Raw genomic sequence first — 19,095 nt, 5'->3', positions numbered from 1 at the left:
AATAACCCAAAAGGTCTAACCAGACTCCTTTTAAGCTACCGGTAATCAAAACACACATGTGCAAAATAAAGGGTGTGATTGTGAACGTATCTTAGAATATCTGGTAAATAATAAATAAATGTGTTATATGTGCTCTTCAACAATGAGTTTTCAGTTTGAATTGTTGCAACCGTGTTACATACAAGTAACAGCACATCTGATGTGAAAATTATCGCTCATGCTTTTTAAGCACTAATGGCTTTGCCTTTGCTAGTTCCGTCCAGCATCCCTTATATCAGCAGAGAGAATTGTGGAGGGTGAAAGATTGACTCTGTGGTTTGTATAACACACAGGAAATGAAGAACTCGTCTTCCTAGTAGTGTCTCTTCATTTTCCCTCTCTTCCTCTCATTAGCTGCTAGCCAGTCATTTGATGACAGGGAAATGATAACGTGCCCAATGTATTTGGGCAGAAATGGCAGGCTACGCCGGGCCAGACGCAGCAGGGGTTTTGCCACTGTTAGTCATGTTAAAAGGCCAACAAGGACACCTGGTTAATGTCAGATAGATTGTGCGCTGACGGAAATACACACTTCACCTCGTCCGACTCTTTTTGGAGCAGCAGTACTTGTTGTTTTGGTGTGCGATGCAATTTCTATTCTATTCTAATAACTAAGAAAACATATCACACATACTCACTAAAAGCCTTAGTTGACATTTCTATGCCACTGCAAACTCCATTCCCCTCCAAAATTAGAGCATAATTACATTTTTAAAGGTAGACGTTGGTTACAGTTTCATATTGGATCATATTATATCGTGTACCTAATGGATTGTATCATGTATCCATTCTTTTAAATACTGGTCATACCAGATGAAGTGCGGTTTTGTAATTTTTTTTCTTCATTGTTTTTTTTTAATGACTGTGTGGTTCAGCACTGTTTTACAGCCAGAAATGATGAAGTGGCATCAACGGTTTTACAACAGCAGTTGAGTTTTGTCTTTCTTTTTTGTATTTTTCTTCTTTTCTTTCTTTCTTACTTGTTTTTTATTTCATTTTAATTGTTGTAATAGATACCCTTCATGTGGTTTATTTCTTTTTTCATTATAGCACCAGCATGCATGACTTCTCACAAAGGCCGTAGACAATGAACTCACCCAAGTAATGCTTTATAAGTGACAACATGTACTATAACGCAATGTAAAAGTCACATTTTATAGTCATCAGGTTGATTTAATGAAAAATATTTTATTAGGTGCACACTGGGTCAATCTATGGTTTGCCATGTCACACAGACCAGTCAAAACCGCACAAGAGAATCTTACGGAGTAATTTCACAGAAGAGAAATAACTTATTCTGAAACAAATAAATACAATATGCACGAACATTCTATGACTACAGTATAAATACAAAAAAATATGCCTTGTTTAATATGCCTGTTTATAATGTACATTCTACTGAGTCTGAACTCAAGATAGATAGATCAAGCAGCAGCAACGAGTTGTTTTAAGTTACGATATGTAGATTTTTCTTTAATGACTTCTCACTAACTATATGCAGAACCTCCTGAAAGTGCTTCAATATTTCTACCTCACATTTTCCTTTGTATGCGGCTTGGGGGCCAGTTCACATCTTCTTCCAACAACTCCTCCCTACACCATTTATGTCAATGAAATTAGATCCTTGAAATTCGCTCGGCTTTGTGGCACTCTAAGGACAATTATAACAGTGCATTTATTATTCCCTTCTGAAAGAAAGAATTCTGAATACAATATAGATTGATGTTAATGAGGGTGTTTGCTGCTTAATTATACTGATTGTCCAACAGCATATTTTTGAATGGGGATTTTTTAAAATGGTACAGTGTACTTGCCTTTGCACTCACATGTTTTCACAACGTTCTGCACTGCCAGTTATAATGTAAATTGGTAATCCTGACCTAATCACACATTGCACAATAAAAACAGAAGTAACTTTCAGATCGATTTATAAATGTGCAGCAAGACTTGGATGCTATTCATTTAGTTATGACTCCCTCCACAATCAAAAATAACAAAATACATCTTTACCAAAATACTCTTTGCTTGAATTAAATCAGTATTTGTCAATAGTCATTCTGTCATCTTAATAATTATTAGTAGCTGGTCGTCTGCGAGATAAATGGTTTTAGGGAGACAATCAAAAGTGTTGCATTTCTACCTGGTTGTATTTTGTCGGCTAAACCAATTATCCAATTTTATTTCAGTGGTTCCTTTATTTTTATTTTATGTATTTATTTATTTTTGCCAAATTATCCCACATCATTGTTCATATGTGTCAGCAACATATAGTGCCAGGCAGGGCAGTTAAATGTTTTTCCAATAGATGGAAAAAGTTGCAATTATCCTGTGTATCTATTTTTTCCAGGTCCATAACAGGATGTTAATAACTTTCTGTTAAGATTTTACAAGGAGTCAGTAAATGTGGTTACAATTGAGACATAATTACTTCAGTATGTATGACATTTGTGACATTTTTTTGTTTTGTGCCGTGACAGCTATGATGCTAAACAGTTGGCGAAACATAAACTATCAGTTCCATTCTCCGAATGCTGCCACCTGATGGACATATTAGTAATAGCAACAGTTTAGCCTGTCCCTCTATGTACCACTACGGCAGCAACTTGGATATAAAGCTAATATATAAAATAAAATATGCTATATGTTATGTCTGTATGGATGGACTGTGGTGAACCTTTACAAAAAGACGCGGTAAAAAAAACCCAACGCTTCCATTTGTCTTTTTTCCTGTGTCGGATAACAATTTTTTCTGATTGACCAGCGCTCTCTGGTGGCCGTTGAGTTGCCTGCCCTCGGATTGCTGACATGGTCCTGAGTTGATTAGAAGGCTACAGTAACTAACATGTCTTCCCTTTCAAGTCCGAGGCTCCAGCCTGTGTGACAGTTCAAAGAGGGTCTGCTGATTGTCGATGATATGAAGGTTGTCCATGTAAGCGCGCACATCTGCACTGGTCTTTGGGCTCATGTCATTTGCTGTAAAGGTTAAAGAGAGAGCATTTGTCTTCATCATCAGATCTCTTTTCCACCAGTTAGCACAAAATACAAGCACTGACCCAAATGATCCTTCTGACATTGTCTGATGAGGCGGACCGTGTCTGCTATCATGTGCTAGAAAAGAGGGATGACAAGCGCGTGATTAATCAATGTGATTTGAAAACCAGCATCTTGTCTCTTCGATGACTTACCAGCTTTTCAAAATTCACGAGATTATCATGAAATGTCCTGTTGCCCTCGTGGATGAATGTGATATCTACGAGAAAGAGAGCTACATTTTTAGTTTTGAGATATTCGAGGTGGTGTGTCGACATCCTGATCCTCTTCCATGCTGATGATGATGATGCTACCTTTAAGGAGCAGAGGAAGAAAGGGGATCTTTGGCGCCTTCATCTTCTTGAAGGTGTCCCTGTAGGCTTTGTGGTTCAGCGAGGGATCCTGCAAAGACATTTTCAAAACAAATGTGTGGGATGCTCAGCTTGTACAATGTGCATGCACATGGACACTGCTGAAATGCCCATTTTTTTCCTCTTGTCAGTGAAACACTAAAGAAATTTTCTGTACTGTATGTTGTATCCCAGTAAACTAGAATATGTGGATGAAGTAAAACGTAGACACAGTACTGTATACTGTATTCACTACACACAGAGGGAAATATGAATACAGTTATTATTTAAAAAATGATGGCTTAGAGCTGCTGAAGAAACTGGACTATTACATGTTTTTCTTTTCTTTATATCGAGGAAAGGGATTGGCCATCTCCGAAGTGGTTTCTTTTGGTCTCAATTAATCTAGGTAATATATAATAGTACTGTATCACTTTTGAAATTTGCTCCAACGACTGAAATTAACTTAGCTGCAATATTTTATTGTGGTGAGTTCCACTTTTATGCCTTGTTTTCAAGGTCTGCATTGTTATGCATGAGCACCGTCAAATGCACTTACTGTGATACTCTCCAGCTCGGAAAACAGCCTTTTGAATTTCCCAGGAATTTTCTGCAGAAATGAAAATGACATATTTCATGTACTGCGTTGTAGAATTGTCAGGAAGAGAGAAAAATGGTACAGATAATATTAATAAAATTATTTGTGTTTGCTACCTCCCACGTCTGACTGAGACGGCTGACAGCAGCTGTATTCAGGCCCATTACAATGGCAAAGAAACAGTGGAGGTTTCTTTGTGCTTTGCAGCTGCCAAATGACATGCAGTCAAATTAAATTACCGGTCATCACAGCAGGCAACGTCATGCAGTTCATTGTTATACCACTAGAGAGCAGCATTCCCACAAATACGAAATACCAGTTATACAGTATTTCAATAATCTATGTATATTTCCTTACATTTGGCCTACATTAGTCAACTGCTGGGAGAGCAGCTGGGGCAGTATGGACTTAATATGTATACATAAATAACTAAAATATTAAATAAAATAACAATGTTTTGCTCGCCATTCCAAGCGAGTCACGTTCTCTAATTGTTTGTAAATGTCAGATCTATTCTTTGTTTTGATTCTTTTCAGGTCAGTGCCGAATAGTTCATCATACTATATGCCTGAATGCACTGTGCTTTCTTGTTAAACTAGATGCCAGGTATGCAGGCGGCATGTTGAGGTCAACATGTCACACCGCAATACATGGTAGGATCAGTAAAGGGTAATTAAAGCCAAGTAGGGGCATTTTTTCCCTGGGGGAAAGGATGTGTCTATTTGAGGAAGAGTGCTCATTTAAGTGGATCACGCCTGCCACTTAGTGATTAATTGGGGCATTTATTAGCGTGGAGGCCGTTATTTGAGGAAAGACAATGATTAGATGGATGCTTACTGGGAAGCTATCTTGATGAACTTCTTGATAAGCTGGACTCTTTGGCAGAGCGCCGTGCACACTAACACTTCAGTCATCACCCACAATTGGATCTCATTGAAGCGCTGAAGTAGCAACTCCAATGCCACCGTTTGGTTTCCATTAGAATGACGCCTGAAGGTGAAGTAAATCAGCTCTTGCTGCAAATACAGTAACATGGATGAGGCAGAATGAGCATCATCAGCCCGCTAATTAATTCAACCCTGGAAAATTAAAGTCAGGTTATGGTACAAACCTCGTGAATGGAATCAAAGATGCTCCAGTCAATGTTGCTGAAAGCTACAGCGACATTCCATGTGTTTAAGCTAAGCATGTGGGCGGTCCTCTGTTGCAGTTTAGAGTTTTCTGTAAACGGGTTCTGAGGAGGGATGCAAGTTGTCATGTGAACAGTTAAAATATTGTCAGTCAAAATGCTCAATAAAGTTAACTGTAATTGACGATTTTAAAAAAGCTGTTTGATCTTAATTCCTGTTTCATTTGCCTTGAGCATTAACCTAACCTGTAAAAATACAGATTAATCTATTGCTTGGAATTGTTAAAAATACATGGGAAGACGACCTTGAAAACAGAATCACATTTAAAATATTACAATCGCAATATTTAGGGCAAATAACTACAATTCAATTATACTGTATGTCAAAATCATTCAGCCCTATTTGTGACCATACTATGTATTGTAAATTGACTGATGTGACAGTGTTCTTTCTCCCTTACCAGAACTTCACCCAGGTCCTTTCGGCAAACATGTAGTCTTCCCACCGGCTGCAGGGAGGGGGAGAAAAGTGTGTCGTGAGGCTGCAGTAGGAGCCTGCCTACGGGAGAGGAAATGCATCACATATCACAAGTGGCAGACATCAGGCAAGATCTGTCAAGCAGAGTACAAGAGATAAGACCCCCCAGCCCCTGGAGTAAAATAGACAGTGACTTACCGGTAACTGTTTATTGGTCGACTATAAAACGCTTCTCACTTTTTAAATGTGGCACCTCATGCTTAGCCCCAATATACATCAATTTAGAAAAACTTGAAAGGTTGAGCATGTATGGAATCAGCAGCAGCTTGCGAAGATGATTCTGATTCTGATTCTGATTCTGATTGATAGGAGAAAACTGTGTTATCTTTTTAATTGGCTACTGGGCAATTAATTGTTTCTATTGTTTGATAGTGAGGTGTTTATAGTCTGCTGTGTTAGGATCAGTAACCAGTCGTTTATCTTTTAAATTTGAAATCCTGAATACTCATTGATGGACACTTACTTATACATATACACACATTACTGAGATCAAATACTGTACAAGAATTGAATGAACATCCTGCTTTGAAAAAAGAAAAAAGATCAGAATGATGCAGGCAGTGGAGATCCTCATCCCCCATCCACCCTCCCGCTGTCCAGGTGTAGTGATTTATTTATTTATTTATTTTTGCTGCATTGCATGATAGTGAGAGCTGACTAAGTACTAGAAATGCAGTATGACTACATTCTGTACCCCAAAATCTAAATAACATGTTTTGATTAAAATGACAGTTACAAAGTCAAAATTGTTGATACTGTTACTGGACTGGAATACATGAAGCATACTGTACTTTTTGTTGATCACCTCGTAAACATGACCTTGTATAGTGTTGTGTTTACCTCCAGGATAAGTGACGGCCACCAGCACCAGTTCACACTGGGAGACACCCATCCTCTCAGCCACGGCTTGTAGCAAATCCTGTGCCACAGCTCCAGGATGGGTCCTCATGCTCAGGTAGGAATCCATCGTGATGTACACGTGGCATGGTACTGCAAACACCGAGTATTCTATGTGAGGCAAAAAAACCTGACTGTTATCATCGAAAACATTTTGAACTATCTGAACAAGCGTTCATCTCAACATGTAGTACACTTGTGGTGCACAAAAAAAATACCTGAATTAAATATTCAAAACTATATGTAATATTACAGAGTCTTAGACTTTTGTTTTAAAATCAATAACACTACATTTGTTAAGTGCAGATCACTTGTATTTAACTTATACAATATAGTTAAATTTAATTTCTTAGTAGTGTTTTTTAAAAACATTTATACAGGTAAAATGTTTACAATATGATTTAATTGAATTAGTGCTCAAAGGTGGAAGTTGCTTACCCCCCCCCCCCCCCCCCCGCGCCCCTCTTAGGAAACCACTGCACCTGCAGAAGACCAACCTATCAGAGACAGAAGTCATGACCAAGGTGGCAGTAATTTGTTGTGCACACTTTAGTCATGAGCACAGATCTGAAACTTCTTTCTTTGGACATCAGGAGATTTGCTAACTATTTAGTGAAATCCATATTTGGAAATTAAAAAAAAAATCATCCTCACCATCCCCAATACTCCCCCACTCCTCGTTTGAGACTAGCAAACATAAGAGGAGGGAATACTAAGATTTCAGGCCCCTTATATGATTCAGATTCAGCAACATTTTTGCTCATCAGGTATTCTGACGATGTATTTTCGACTTTGAATTGATCGTATATTTCAAATAATAATACATAAAACTGTTGAATTTAGTGTTTTAAGTTTTATTCAGGGGGGCACGGTGTTCGAGTGGTTAGCACGTTGGCCTCACAGTGCAGAGGTCTAGGTTGTTTGTCTATGTGTGCCCTGCGATTGGTTGGCATCCGGTTCAGGGTGTACCCCGCCTACTACCCAAATACAGTGGGATAGGCTCCAGCAAGCTTGCGACCCTTGTGAGGATAAACGGATTAGAAAATGGATGGATGGATGAACTGTTCTGGTTGACATGTCATATTGATTCTGTATACTGCCTTTTTTTCTTGTCAGTGCTCAACCAGTTGCGATCCTTCTCACTCACTTCCGGGGGCTGCGTCCTGTTTTGTGTTTCCTACTTTTCAAACGGAGCAGTTGTCAGGATGACTAAATTAGCGCTTCCCTTGAGAGTCTTTCCGACAGCACAACATGCTGTTGCGACCTGTGTTTGCATTGTTTTTCACAACCGGATCAGAACTCAGGAATGTGCATGCCAAACTGTCATATTCAGACCTTGGCAGAATTCCCATTGTGCTGTTGATGCTGCTGCTGCTGAAGATAATGCCCCATCAGAACTGGTTTAAGAGACTTTTATGATTTGAGAAATACATGTGTCTTATTACCTTCCTTGGTCTGTCTGTGCGTGGCCCTGGACAGGACCCCGTTCTCTTTCAGGCTTAATTGGTGGGAAAGTGCTTTGCTCTGGAAGAAGGAAAGTGAACACTGAGAACCAGGTGACAAAGTCCAACGTGGCAGGAGGTGTGAGGATACATGAATGAGAAAGGACAGCACATTAGACACAAATTAGCTCGCATCGTAACATTATAGCCTCTTCTCTCACCTTTCTTTGTGGGGAATATTCCTCCACCGTGCTGAAAAAGAATAAATTAAACAATAAAGCACCAACCAACACAGACCCAAACATGTTTCATTATTTATCCTTCTGAAGTGGATCGTGTGGTTTTTTTCCTTGTTGATTTGCATAAATACATCTCCCTCACTGTCTAATCAAAGCGTTTTTTGATTTATGAGGTCACTTCATTATTTGAAGTCAATGTCAAGAAGGTGCGCGCAGATTGCTTGTTGCATTTTTTTTCCAGGCCTTTTTATTTATTCACCCTCTTCTCCACATTAAAGTCTGATGGGGGCCTATGATGGCTGGGCCTGTGTATAATAAGGGTCCTTTGCATCACAATAGACATGTTGGCACAAACCTAACCTGGGGGCCCTTCTGGTCAGGCAGCAGCCATCCTAGCCTCACGAAAATAAATTTCGGCGTGCAGTACTATGAATTATAAAAGGCTTTGAGAGAAGTACCGTAATTGAATTAAGTTACTTAGCTCCTCAGAGCACACGACAGGCTTTCTTTTGCAGAAAAACTACCTAGGCTCAGTCTGCATTCTATAGCCCAAGGCAGCCAGTCTCCCAATGGGCTTCATTGTATAACGCCCATAAATAGTAGAGTATGTCACTTCGTAGCACCCACGCAAAGTGTAATGGTTTTGGTGGGCCTCCGTCGCTAGATGTGAGCAGGAAGGAGGCAGTGCCAGAAAACAACAGCAGCAGCATCAGGCAGGATCATTTGCACTCGATTCTAATGGGCAGCAGGGCAGACTCCCCAGGGAGACTCTGATTGGAGGCTGTGGTCCAGGGAAGAGAGTAGGAGGGGCAGTCACACTTGCCAAAGTGTTTCTCAGCTGCGGTATTGTTATCTTCCACAAGGAGGTCATTTTTTATTTGGTAGTGAGAAGGATTCTGCAACTACTAAACTGATTTCCACAAAATCTTGTAGAGGGTGATGCAAGAACCAACCGACTTCCTCACCCACCAATTTCTTTCTATCCATCAAGATGTATAGAGTGACAGCTAATGAAAAAAATGTGTGTGTGTGTGTGTATGCATTGGCTCGTCTCTAGATTGGGAATGTATAACACACACACACACACATGGTGTTTTTAGTCATTAGTGTTTGTATGTGTGTGTGCAGCACGCATGTAAATCTGTTTTTTCTTTGAACAGCCTTGAATAATATGATGAATGAGAAGCTTGTTCCTCGCACATTTTCATGCAGAGAAATGAGCCGTTGCAATCAGCCATTGCTTCCATTGAAGATGAGGTTGCCCGCTATCATGCAAGGACAGAAAGTGTGCCAAACTGTGGCTATTAAAATTGCGGTCCCGCTTCGGTGACTTCCTGTGTTGCATTCCCCGGGCGTCCCTTGCCTAATGTTGTAACATCACAAAGCTTCATCAACACCAAATATCAACTAAGATGAACAAAATGTCTCAAATTATTATGTTTGCAGATTGCTGTATTATTAAATAATTGATTAACTCTATGTATAGGAATGTTTGGTAATGAGATTAGGGTTCATTGTGGGCAGGTTCTTCCCCCTTGTCAAGGTACATAAACCTGTCATTTAACCGAGAGCTCATCTTTCTTCTATTCCCTCGATTTATGAAGGTTCAGCATAAAGAGCTCCCTGACATTCATATTGGCATGCACAAAACCCAGAACACTGCCTTTCCTCCTCAGCCTCTGAAAGAATGCATTGATGATAGAAGAAGAAGCGTTCCCTTTGTGCGGTGTACTCTCGCGTCTCAGTGCTGCAATAGTTCTGCAGACGTTTCGTAATAATGTTGTATATAAATCATTAAGTAAGTTGTCATTGATGACCTCTGATCATGTTACTCACTGCCTCCGATGCAGCTGGTAGAGCTTCTGCAACTCCTTCAAATCCCTCTGCAAGGCGGGGTGCTCGTAAAGGTCGTCCAGCATATAGTGGTACAAAGTCTGCACGGAAAAGTCAATTTTCATTTCTTCCTGTGACACCTACAGGTGCTGTTCCCCCCACCCCCTTATTTTGTCAACCATTCGTCCTCTACCTTCATGAACACTTTCACATGCTCGTCCTCTCTCAGAAGGTCTTTGCAGAGAAGCATCCACTGTGACACCAGGTATGCCACTTTCTGCTTCCTCTCCAGAGCCTCCTTTGCGTCCTCTTTCTCTCGGCAACGCTTGCAGCAGTAAGTAAGGATTGGTTCAGGTTTCAAGTGTAAGCCGTGTGAATCTGACTTATAGGGTTTATTAGCTAGAGGGCCTGTTAACATTATTTTGATGTTATAGAAGGATATTGTCCCAGAAGAGCTTGGCATAAATCGCTGGTTGACATGAACACTGGGTAGGTCAACAGAAAGTCATCCAAAAGTGTGTCTGTAAAGAGAGACAGACACATTATTAGAATGTAATAGGGCCATTTCAAATGCTCTACGTCTGCCATTTCTAAAATGGAGTCATTTCAAAGGAGAGCAACACGAGAGCGATTTCAGTGAGGATAACGTCCTCCGAGCTTCCGATGATGACTACCACCAGCCCGGTGAGGATTCTCCACTTCTGCTGTATTTAGCTTAGCAAGTTTAAACAAGCCCCGTGCATTGCTTTATCTTCAATGAAACACACAATAACCATCTGGGCCTCTAAATTTGCTGATGAGCCGGTCACGTTAATTTGTGGGTTGATTTACTGCAAACTTTGATGGAGTCTGACTGATTGTGCTCGGACGTGTTGTTTGTCCTCCTCAAGGCTGTACATCCTTACATGTTGACTCCGGGCTGTAGACGGCGTCCACCCTGAACTGGTTACCAGCCAATCGCAGGATACACACCGACAAACAACCACACACGCTCGCATCATCCTCGCAACAATCTTTTCCAAAGCCAAAACTTCACAAATGTCCTTTCAGAGAAAAAAAATCATCCCAGATTGATTTCCTGATCTGCTGTTTCAATCATCCACAGGGATCAATCAGACTGACAATCCTTTTTCAAATTCAAGTACGCACAAAATTGATTATCACAGTCTTAGAATTTAGCATGTTAACATGTCACTTATTAACTTCAGCTGTCATCATGGAATCATTTCCCCATGTAGCTTCTTTGTAGCTGCTCTTGTGTTGATGAACACAAAATATTCTTCTGCATGAGTTTTCAAACTTGCAGCACATATATGAAGTACAATTTTAAAAAATGCTGTGGTGGTGTATTGGTAACAGTCTTTGTTAGAAGTACCAAGAACTAAACGGAGGCTCAGAGGGGATCGAGCCTTTTCTGTTGCTGGTCCCTCTCTCTGGAATGACCTCCCACTGAACATTCGGCAAGCCTCCTCGCTGCCCATCTTCAAAGCCCTCCTCAAAACTCACTTGTATTCTTTGGCGTTCGACTCAGCATGACTTAGATTTGTTCTCGATTTTACTGTTTGGTGCTTTGTCTTACTGTATATTGTGCATGCTAAATCGCTCCATGTACAGCACTTTGTATGCAGCGATGGCTGTTTGAAAGTGCTCTATAAATACTGTTGACTTGACTTGACTTGACTTGTCTTGGTAGTATTTATTCAACTAGTGGACTTTTGTGCCACTGGCAGGTAATCGGTTCCTGGTCAGTGTGTCTCTCTGTGATTAGCCTCACATATAGCAAAACGCTTCTTTGTCTTTTATATAGAATTCAAAGGAGGCCAAATATTGCTGTGTGTTTTGACATCTCGCAATCAGATAATTAGTCATGGGAGAACTTGATGGGCAGCCTAAGTTCACCTCCAACACTAGAGCGCACGGGAAGTTATTGATAGTGGCAAGTGTCAAACTTGGCACCATGCACACATTGCGGCATTCCCCTCCACAAATTCAGCCCTGTCTGTTACAATCTCATGACTTCAACAGGCTGTGGAAAAAGGGGCGAGTGGCTGCCTGGTGACCAGTGCAGACGTCACCCACCTTTATCCCCCCCCCCCCCCCCCATGTCTGCAATCGGCCCCAGCCTCCCTGCAATATTTTTCCTCAGACAGCCATCTTTGAGAGAAACAATAAACAGCATGCAGGATGCAAATGAGCCAATCGAATAAGTCAGACCTTTAGGTTCAATGGGTGGAAACCAACTGCTGACTCATTGTTTCTTCTCTTTTTAGGTGGGTGGCTCTTTGACCTTGGGACATAACCCCCCCCCCCCCCCCATGCTCCCTGCAGTGAGCTTCAACGCTGTCATATCATAGTGAACTGAATGATTACACTACAAGACCAGTGAACTTAAAGGTCTTAAAGTGTCTTTATTGTCAATAAGTGTGCATATTTTTAAGATGCGGTGGTCACTATAACACAACAAATCCCATGTGACAACATTGAGATCAATTTCATTGACTTCCTCATCAGAAGGAGTAATTGCCGTTGAGGTGCTCCGTCTGCTTCCGTCCAAGTGACAGGTCAAACGTGACCATTTGCATTTACCAGGAATCAAATTAGTAAATCTTGCTCTCCCTCTCTCCATCTTTCTCCCCCTTGCTAGTCTCTGCCGGCTGCATTCACAATTTCTCTTCCAAGCTTCAGCGGCAGAGACTTTCCTCTGCCTTGGCAACAGTGTCACCTTATTATGAGAGTAATGGAAGTGCATTTGTTGTCAGAGTATGTTTATATTCGAATGCTATGCCTGCCTGCCGTGCTGCCCTCAATAACAAGAGCCGAACTACACATTTGGGGAATAATTGCCTGCAATTAGAGAAAATAAAAAGAAAAACAACTGGTGACATTTGCAAAGGATCAGGAACGTATCCCAGCTGACTTCATGTCAGCAGGGGTGCATCTAGACTTGTAATCAGTTAAGCTCGCCGCAAATATAGACCATATCAACCATTGAAAATCACAATCACACCCGAGGCTATTTTAAGGTATTTGCATTATTCAATGGTTTGCTACAATCTTACCTACTTGCTGTTTTTGTGCTCAGACCAAAAGTGTCTCTCATATCAAAATATTGTTTTGATGGCATCTTGTTGCCAAGGAACTATTTTGAAGTGAATTGCGGAGCTTCACGTAGATCTTTGCCATTTTGTCGTATCCAAAAGCAATTTCAGCATCCATGTTTTAGGGCAACATCAATGACTCACTGATTTCTGCTTTTTGTGGCAGAAAGACGATTCCGCACCCTAAAACGCATGTTTTTGGGATGTGGACAAGAAACCCCCAAAAAGTCAGAGCAGAGATTCAAACCCAGAACCCTTGACTGCGAAGTACTCTTGCAGACTCCCGCTCACAATGATGACATCACAGAACCATGTTTATAATAAACCATTCCGATGGAAAACCTCATGTTTTTCTTAAAGAAGAACCCAAAGAGCAACAGAGGGGCTGTGGGGGTTTGGCACTGACCTGTGTCTTTGCCCTCTGTGGCCACCTGGTCCTCCTCCAGCTTCAGGTCATTCAGCAGGTGATCCAGGATTTTCTCTGGGGTCCCTGACACCACCGTGAACCTGTCAGACACCACAGAGTCAGTAGACGAGTCCTCGTCCATGGAGGACAGCGAGCGACCGCTGCTCCACTCCTCCTCGTCCTCCGTGCCCTCGTCGTCGATGTAGCGGAAGTAGGGCACGTCAAATGTGGGCAGAGTGGACTGAACTACCCGGTCGGCACCGTCACTGCTGCCGCCGGTCCTTTCCTCTGACCCTTCCTCGTCTTCGTCTTCATCCTCCTCCTGCTCCACCAAGGCGACGTGTAGCAGCAGCATCTCATCCCGCAGCAGGCTCATCCTTGCCCTCACGCCGGCAATGTTACCGTGGTTACTGTTGCATGCCTCTTTTACACTGACATCCAGAGTCCTGTAACCCCCCCCACCCCCAAACCCTCTGTAATCCAAACAAGCCCCAGCCCCCAAATGACTTGATCTTAAAGGCTAGAGCTCACAGTTCCATGATGGGGAGGTCCATCTAACACAGTCCTAGTTCAGCAGTAGTTGTGACGGACGCATGTGTGCGAGTAATACAGAGAGAATGATGAGAGGTGGAGAAAGCCTTAGTGAGAGAGGCAGGCAGAGATTTGTGGAGTGGCTTTACCTCCTGTTCCTCACCGCCTCCTCCTCCTCCTCCCGCTTCCCTCCTCCCCTTGCTGGCTGTGACGCCATCCTCCGGAGGACCAAAACGGAGCGGCCCCGCTCCTGCACGCGCACTGCTTCGTCACTCTGTACAGGCTGGACACGAGGGATGGAGAGAAGGGAAGGGTTTTATTATCACCAAGGAGATACCCTCCACTCCCACTCCCACTCCCCCCACTCCTGCCCTGCTTGTTCTCCAAGTAACACAAATCACCACTGATTACCATCACAATGCTGTGTCAAAGCCTGCGCTGTAAATGAAGCCCAATTTCCACTGATCATTATTCAAGCTATATCAGTAGGAGCCCCTTCATGGATTAACAGAAGTGGCTCATACATATTTTAATTACTGATTCCTGATGTCGGCTCTATTAAATTATGACTGGTGCCTTTGGGGTCTCGGTGGTGTGGAGTTAACAATGTCTGCTGTCTCCCACCTGTCTTGATGATTTCATATCCAGATTTGTCATGCTAAGTCACCCAATCTGATCACTCTGAACCAGGAAAGGTCACCCCTGTTCCATCTTTAAAATTTATTCAGGGTGACATGCAGGCAAGTCCTTGTTTTTGTTTTTTTTGTTTTTGCAAACTAACTAGATTGTGGGTGGCAAACTACTCTAACTCCTCATAACATTACAATTATTTGCACATACATAATATGCACAACAATTACCAGTGTTTTCTTGCCAGGAAATATATCTATATCTGGAAAAATAATTAAATATATATACGGTATATATTTTTTTTTCTAAAGTAATTTGAAGGGTCCCCAGTGACCAGAGCAAATGGAGGAGACTCGTCGCCCAATGTTCCAAACAGGAATGGGTGGAACTAACTAACTAATTTGAAAACTTTGGTGTGGAGAGTTTTTGTTGTCTTCTAAATCACATAAATTAAATAGAAACAAATGCAATTCATCAAAAGTGTCAAACTCCGGTTCCTGATGGCCCCTATCCTGCATGTTCTAGATATTTCCCTTCTCCAGCACACCTGATTGAAAGGATCAGCTCATTAGGAAGCTCTGCAGGAGCCTGGTAATGGTCCTGTTAATTTAAATCAGGTATGTTGGAGGAAATTCAGTAGAGTCGTTAACAACTCGGGTGTCGTGTGTCAAATTTACAAGACTGACAAATTTTATTTTCATCCTAAATTCCTTGAATATACCACCTTTCTTCAAAGCATTACGTTTGAGCAAAATCCTACGGCATTGTCATGGTAACGAACTCCATGCACCGTAAATGTACACAGTCGACTGATGTACTGCATACAAACTCCAAAGAGCATTTGTTGTTCCAGCTTGCAAGAAGGGAAAGGATTATAAACCACTTGACAATGGCACGTTTGGAAGGATCACAGATATTGACCATAATGAGCACCTCACTGTATGGTGCACACGCATGCATCCTGCACCAGTTCACCCTTTCAAATGCCTCTCCCCTCACCTGTCAGTCAGTGCAGTACTCATCTCTGTGTATACAATTAGCTGTGCAGACACCCGGGAAGTTATTTTTTTTTTTTTTGGAGGGTGCTGGGGGTGCTCCCTTAATTACCTTTTGAACAGAATCATTAAGTGTTATTTCTAGACACGTTATCATTGTGACAATATGGTGGACATGCAATCATAACGTGCAAGTCTTGTACTACAAGTACACAAAGCATTGGCATTGCATGCATTTAAACATCATGACGCACACAGGTATGCATTTTCTATAGCGCTTGCCTTCATTACGGTTACCGGTGAGATGGAGTGGCTCCCAATTGATTTTATGCGAGTGGTCAAAATGCACCTGGGACGGATCACCCGCCAATCACAATGAACATAGAGAAGAACAAGCATTCACGCTCACAATCACATCTTTGGACAAGTTAGATATGGAATACTCAGAGTGACCCGGAAGATGTCAGCCTTGACACAGCTCACATTTGGTCTTAATTCTGCTCAGCGTTGTTCAAACACTCGCTGGGTTTTCAAAGAAGCAATTGATGTTGACTTGGTTATCCCCAAAAGTTCCTTGCAAGAAGTCTCTGTTCTCAGGCTTTAAGCTCTGATGATATCACCGGTGTGCACGGGATGCAAGATAAATGTTAAATATGAATTCTCTGAAGGATTGAATTCATTGGGAAATCAAACCAAACAAGATTGAAAGTGAGTGCATAACGATCAGAGTGCACGGTACTGAGATAGTCATTCACCATCTGGGAACTCTAAGCTCTATGAGGCCCATGTTTGGTTATGTATTTGAGTCACATGGCCGGTATGCAGATCGCATCATTGGATTACTGCAAACTATGGCATTATCTGGAAACAAAACTAGATAAGCTCTATATTTTCCAATGTCAGGTATTAACTAAGATTTGTTCGTATTAACACATGATGGACATGTACATATAGTTACAGTACATTGGTCACATGATTTCTACTATTGGCAGTATCTAACAGCCGTACGACGATATCTTTTTTTATGCCATGTTATCAGGCGCAGATTAGCAAAGACATTGTGCAGGCAAAAAAAAAAGGCTTCTGTTGAAAAACAAGAGCGATAAAGAGAAAAGGTCGAGGACTTGACGTACTCGACTCCACCCTGAAGCCACATAATTTCCCCCCGCATGGTGGTCTGGCCCGCTTGCGTCACTGCATCCTGCCATTGTGGTGCAGTCTCGCTTGCGCAAGCATCCAGTCGGCAGGAAGCTGAGCCCGCCATGATCTCGACCAATCAGAGGCCATCATTTTAAAAGTTCGGTGGACTGGTTTGACATGATGCCATCCTCCCCGCTGTGCTTTATTCCTGCAATTTAACAATTGTTGACTCACTCTGGTGTTTCCTCACATTTATTTCAAACTCATTTAACTGACTTCTGGACAGAATTGAAGCCAATACAAACATTGTGGAATGTCAGAGCCGACAGTTGGCTCCAGAAGCATTTAACCATGAATTTTAAAAAATGATTTTCATGTTTATAAACTACCAGAATGGATTTGAAATCAAACAGCATGCATGGCTGCTAATGGAACCTATCCACAGGTGTTTATTGATGATGCGACTAACCGAGTGAAAGAACAAGAATTGACTTGGAAGATGCGGCGAACAAATTTGTAGCTTTGTGTTGTGAGCCACAATTTGAGTATGAACAAGCTGCAGATACGCCGCTGCTTGAGGAAAATGAGAGTAAATGGAGCAATTAAGGGATTGCAATTAGGGCCCGACCGATATGGTTTTCTGAGGCGCTCACTCACTCACTCGGCCACACCCACTGAGGGCTACAAACGAATACTGCAGTATGTACAGTAATTACACTTTATAAAATATGTTTATTTCTTGCCATTCCCATGTATTATGATTTCTTGTTTTTTTTTTTTTTTTTTTTTTACATATTACACAAAACTTTTCATTTTTTAAACCGCGGTGGTATTTTGGTGACTCGATAGATTAATGGTATTTTAATACATTTCAATGAGGAAAAATGATTGTTTAAACCGTATTACAAATTTGATAAGAAAGCCATTCACAGCATGGATAATAACCCTGAACATACTGATTGAAGACAAAGAAATCATAAAGTAAATGTTATTTGTCAGTGACTGGATCATAACCCAACAGAACATGCTTTTTATTAAAAGACAAATGTGGAGTCAGCTGAAAGGTCGACTCAGTGAAGACGTGGTCAAGTGAAAAAACGAATATTCTCCCCTTTGTCTTCTCAACTTGTTTGATTCTAAGTCTAAATATTTCTGGATCTACCTGTAACTCTAGCGTGTGTTCTGTTTCCTCAGTGGCTTACCTTGCAAATTTATTGTTTTGAGGGAACGCATTGTCTGCAATATTATTATACAGTATCATCTTAGTCTCTTTGTACCTTTTCATTTGTACTCAAGCCAACTGACTAAATACGTAATAAAAAATGTTATTGTTGACATCACTCAAAAGATTGAGCACAGCCTTTTGGCAACATTGAAGTTCTACATCACCCCATTTGCATAATCGTGTTGCCAAAGTTTTTATAGTTCCGTGTGCCTCACCTCACTTGTCCTTTGCAGGCCCTTGCTGTGATTCTGCAGGAAGCGGCAACCATCCTTGGCCAGTCTCTGGACCATCTCTAATCTGGACACTTCCTCCTTATCATGCACGATGCACATGCTGCCCGGCTGCAGAGAAGGGGGCGCGGAGAACATGTGCCTCAGACCGCAGTCCCACGACATCACCGCCTCGCCGACCGGGATAACGACAACAACCGGCGTCTGGGAGCTGACTTGTAAAGAGGCGTGCGGCGGGAAAATCACTCAGATGTAAACTCGATTGTCACCGAAAACAAAATCCCTGGGAGTACAGGTGCGTGCGCACAAAGTGAATGGCACACTCCCTTCTCGTCCTTCCTTTGCCTTTCACTACAGGGGCGGGGAGGGAGATGGGAACAGGGCAGGTTCAGGAAACATCTGGCCAGCCAAACACACCCAAAAAGGAAGTGGGAGAATCTCTTGAATGCAGGAGAGTCTGGATTCAGGACTGGGCGGGGTTCTTTGTATTGGAAGGTCAAACATTTTGTTCGGTCAATCCCACAATACAATAAGCAAATGTCAAATTGCATTTGTTAGGCGTTTCTCGGCCTTACATTACACTTCCTATGAAGGATGGACATGATAATGATGAAACAGGCCAACTTTTATTCAGCATTGAGGTTGAGACGAGACCGCAAAATTATCTTTAGAATTTGTTGGTTGGCACCTTTCATTGGCTAATTTGCATCCGAAGATAAGAAATATTCATTTTACAATTTACCAG

The 19,095-nt window shown here is 41.7% G+C and overlaps 1 protein-coding gene across 3 annotated transcripts; it reads right to left on the bottom strand.

The window, feature by feature from the left end:
- Positions 1-1,207: 1,207 nt before the first annotated feature.
- On the bottom strand, positions 1,208-18,704 carry LOC127601236 (rap guanine nucleotide exchange factor 5-like). Of its 3 annotated transcripts, none has more exons than XM_052066325.1 (18): positions 18,336-18,704; positions 14,280-14,413; positions 13,600-13,700; positions 10,538-10,616; positions 10,289-10,433; positions 10,099-10,196; positions 8,245-8,275; positions 8,027-8,105; positions 6,525-6,674; positions 5,608-5,705; positions 5,129-5,251; positions 4,855-5,033; positions 4,134-4,224; positions 3,979-4,029; positions 3,384-3,471; positions 3,225-3,289; positions 3,093-3,147; positions 1,208-3,012 (listed from the first exon to the last, which is right to left on the bottom strand). In XM_052066325.1, exons 1-18 carry the CDS (start codon positions 18,513-18,515, stop codon positions 2,894-2,896), a joined length of 1,866 nt encoding a protein of 621 aa, XP_051922285.1. In that variant the 5' UTR covers positions 18,516-18,704; the 3' UTR covers positions 1,208-2,893. The 3 variants fall into 3 exon arrangements, with proteins under 3 accessions (XP_051922285.1, XP_051922284.1, XP_051922286.1); XM_052066324.1 differs by having other exon boundaries at positions 6,525-6,692; positions 18,336-18,703; XM_052066326.1 differs by lacking the exons at positions 14,280-14,413; positions 18,336-18,704 and adding an exon at positions 13,850-13,965 and having other exon boundaries at positions 6,525-6,692.
- Between the last annotated feature and the right edge of the window lie 391 nt (positions 18,705-19,095).

Source organism: Hippocampus zosterae, chromosome 5 (genome assembly GCF_025434085.1).
Source record: "Hippocampus zosterae strain Florida chromosome 5, ASM2543408v3, whole genome shotgun sequence".
Taxonomy (NCBI): Eukaryota; Metazoa; Chordata; class Actinopteri; order Syngnathiformes; family Syngnathidae; genus Hippocampus; species Hippocampus zosterae.
This window is presented reverse-complemented; position numbering and strand designations above follow the sequence as displayed.

Bases quoted from the DNA above. Each gene is read 5' to 3' on its own strand.
- LOC127601236 (XM_052066324.1), bottom strand. From the start codon at position 18,515: ATGTCGTGGGACTGCGGTCTGAGGCACATGTTCTCCGCGCCCCCTTCT. The intron at 13,701-14,279 runs GTAAAGCCACTC...GGTGTCTGACAG, and splicing joins GAGGCGGTGAGGAACAGGAG to GTTCACGGTGGTGTCAGGGA. The intron at 4,225-4,854 runs GTAAGCATCCAT...GTCATTTGGCAG, and splicing joins TTCATCAAGATAGCTTCCCA to CTGCAAAGCACAAAGAAACC.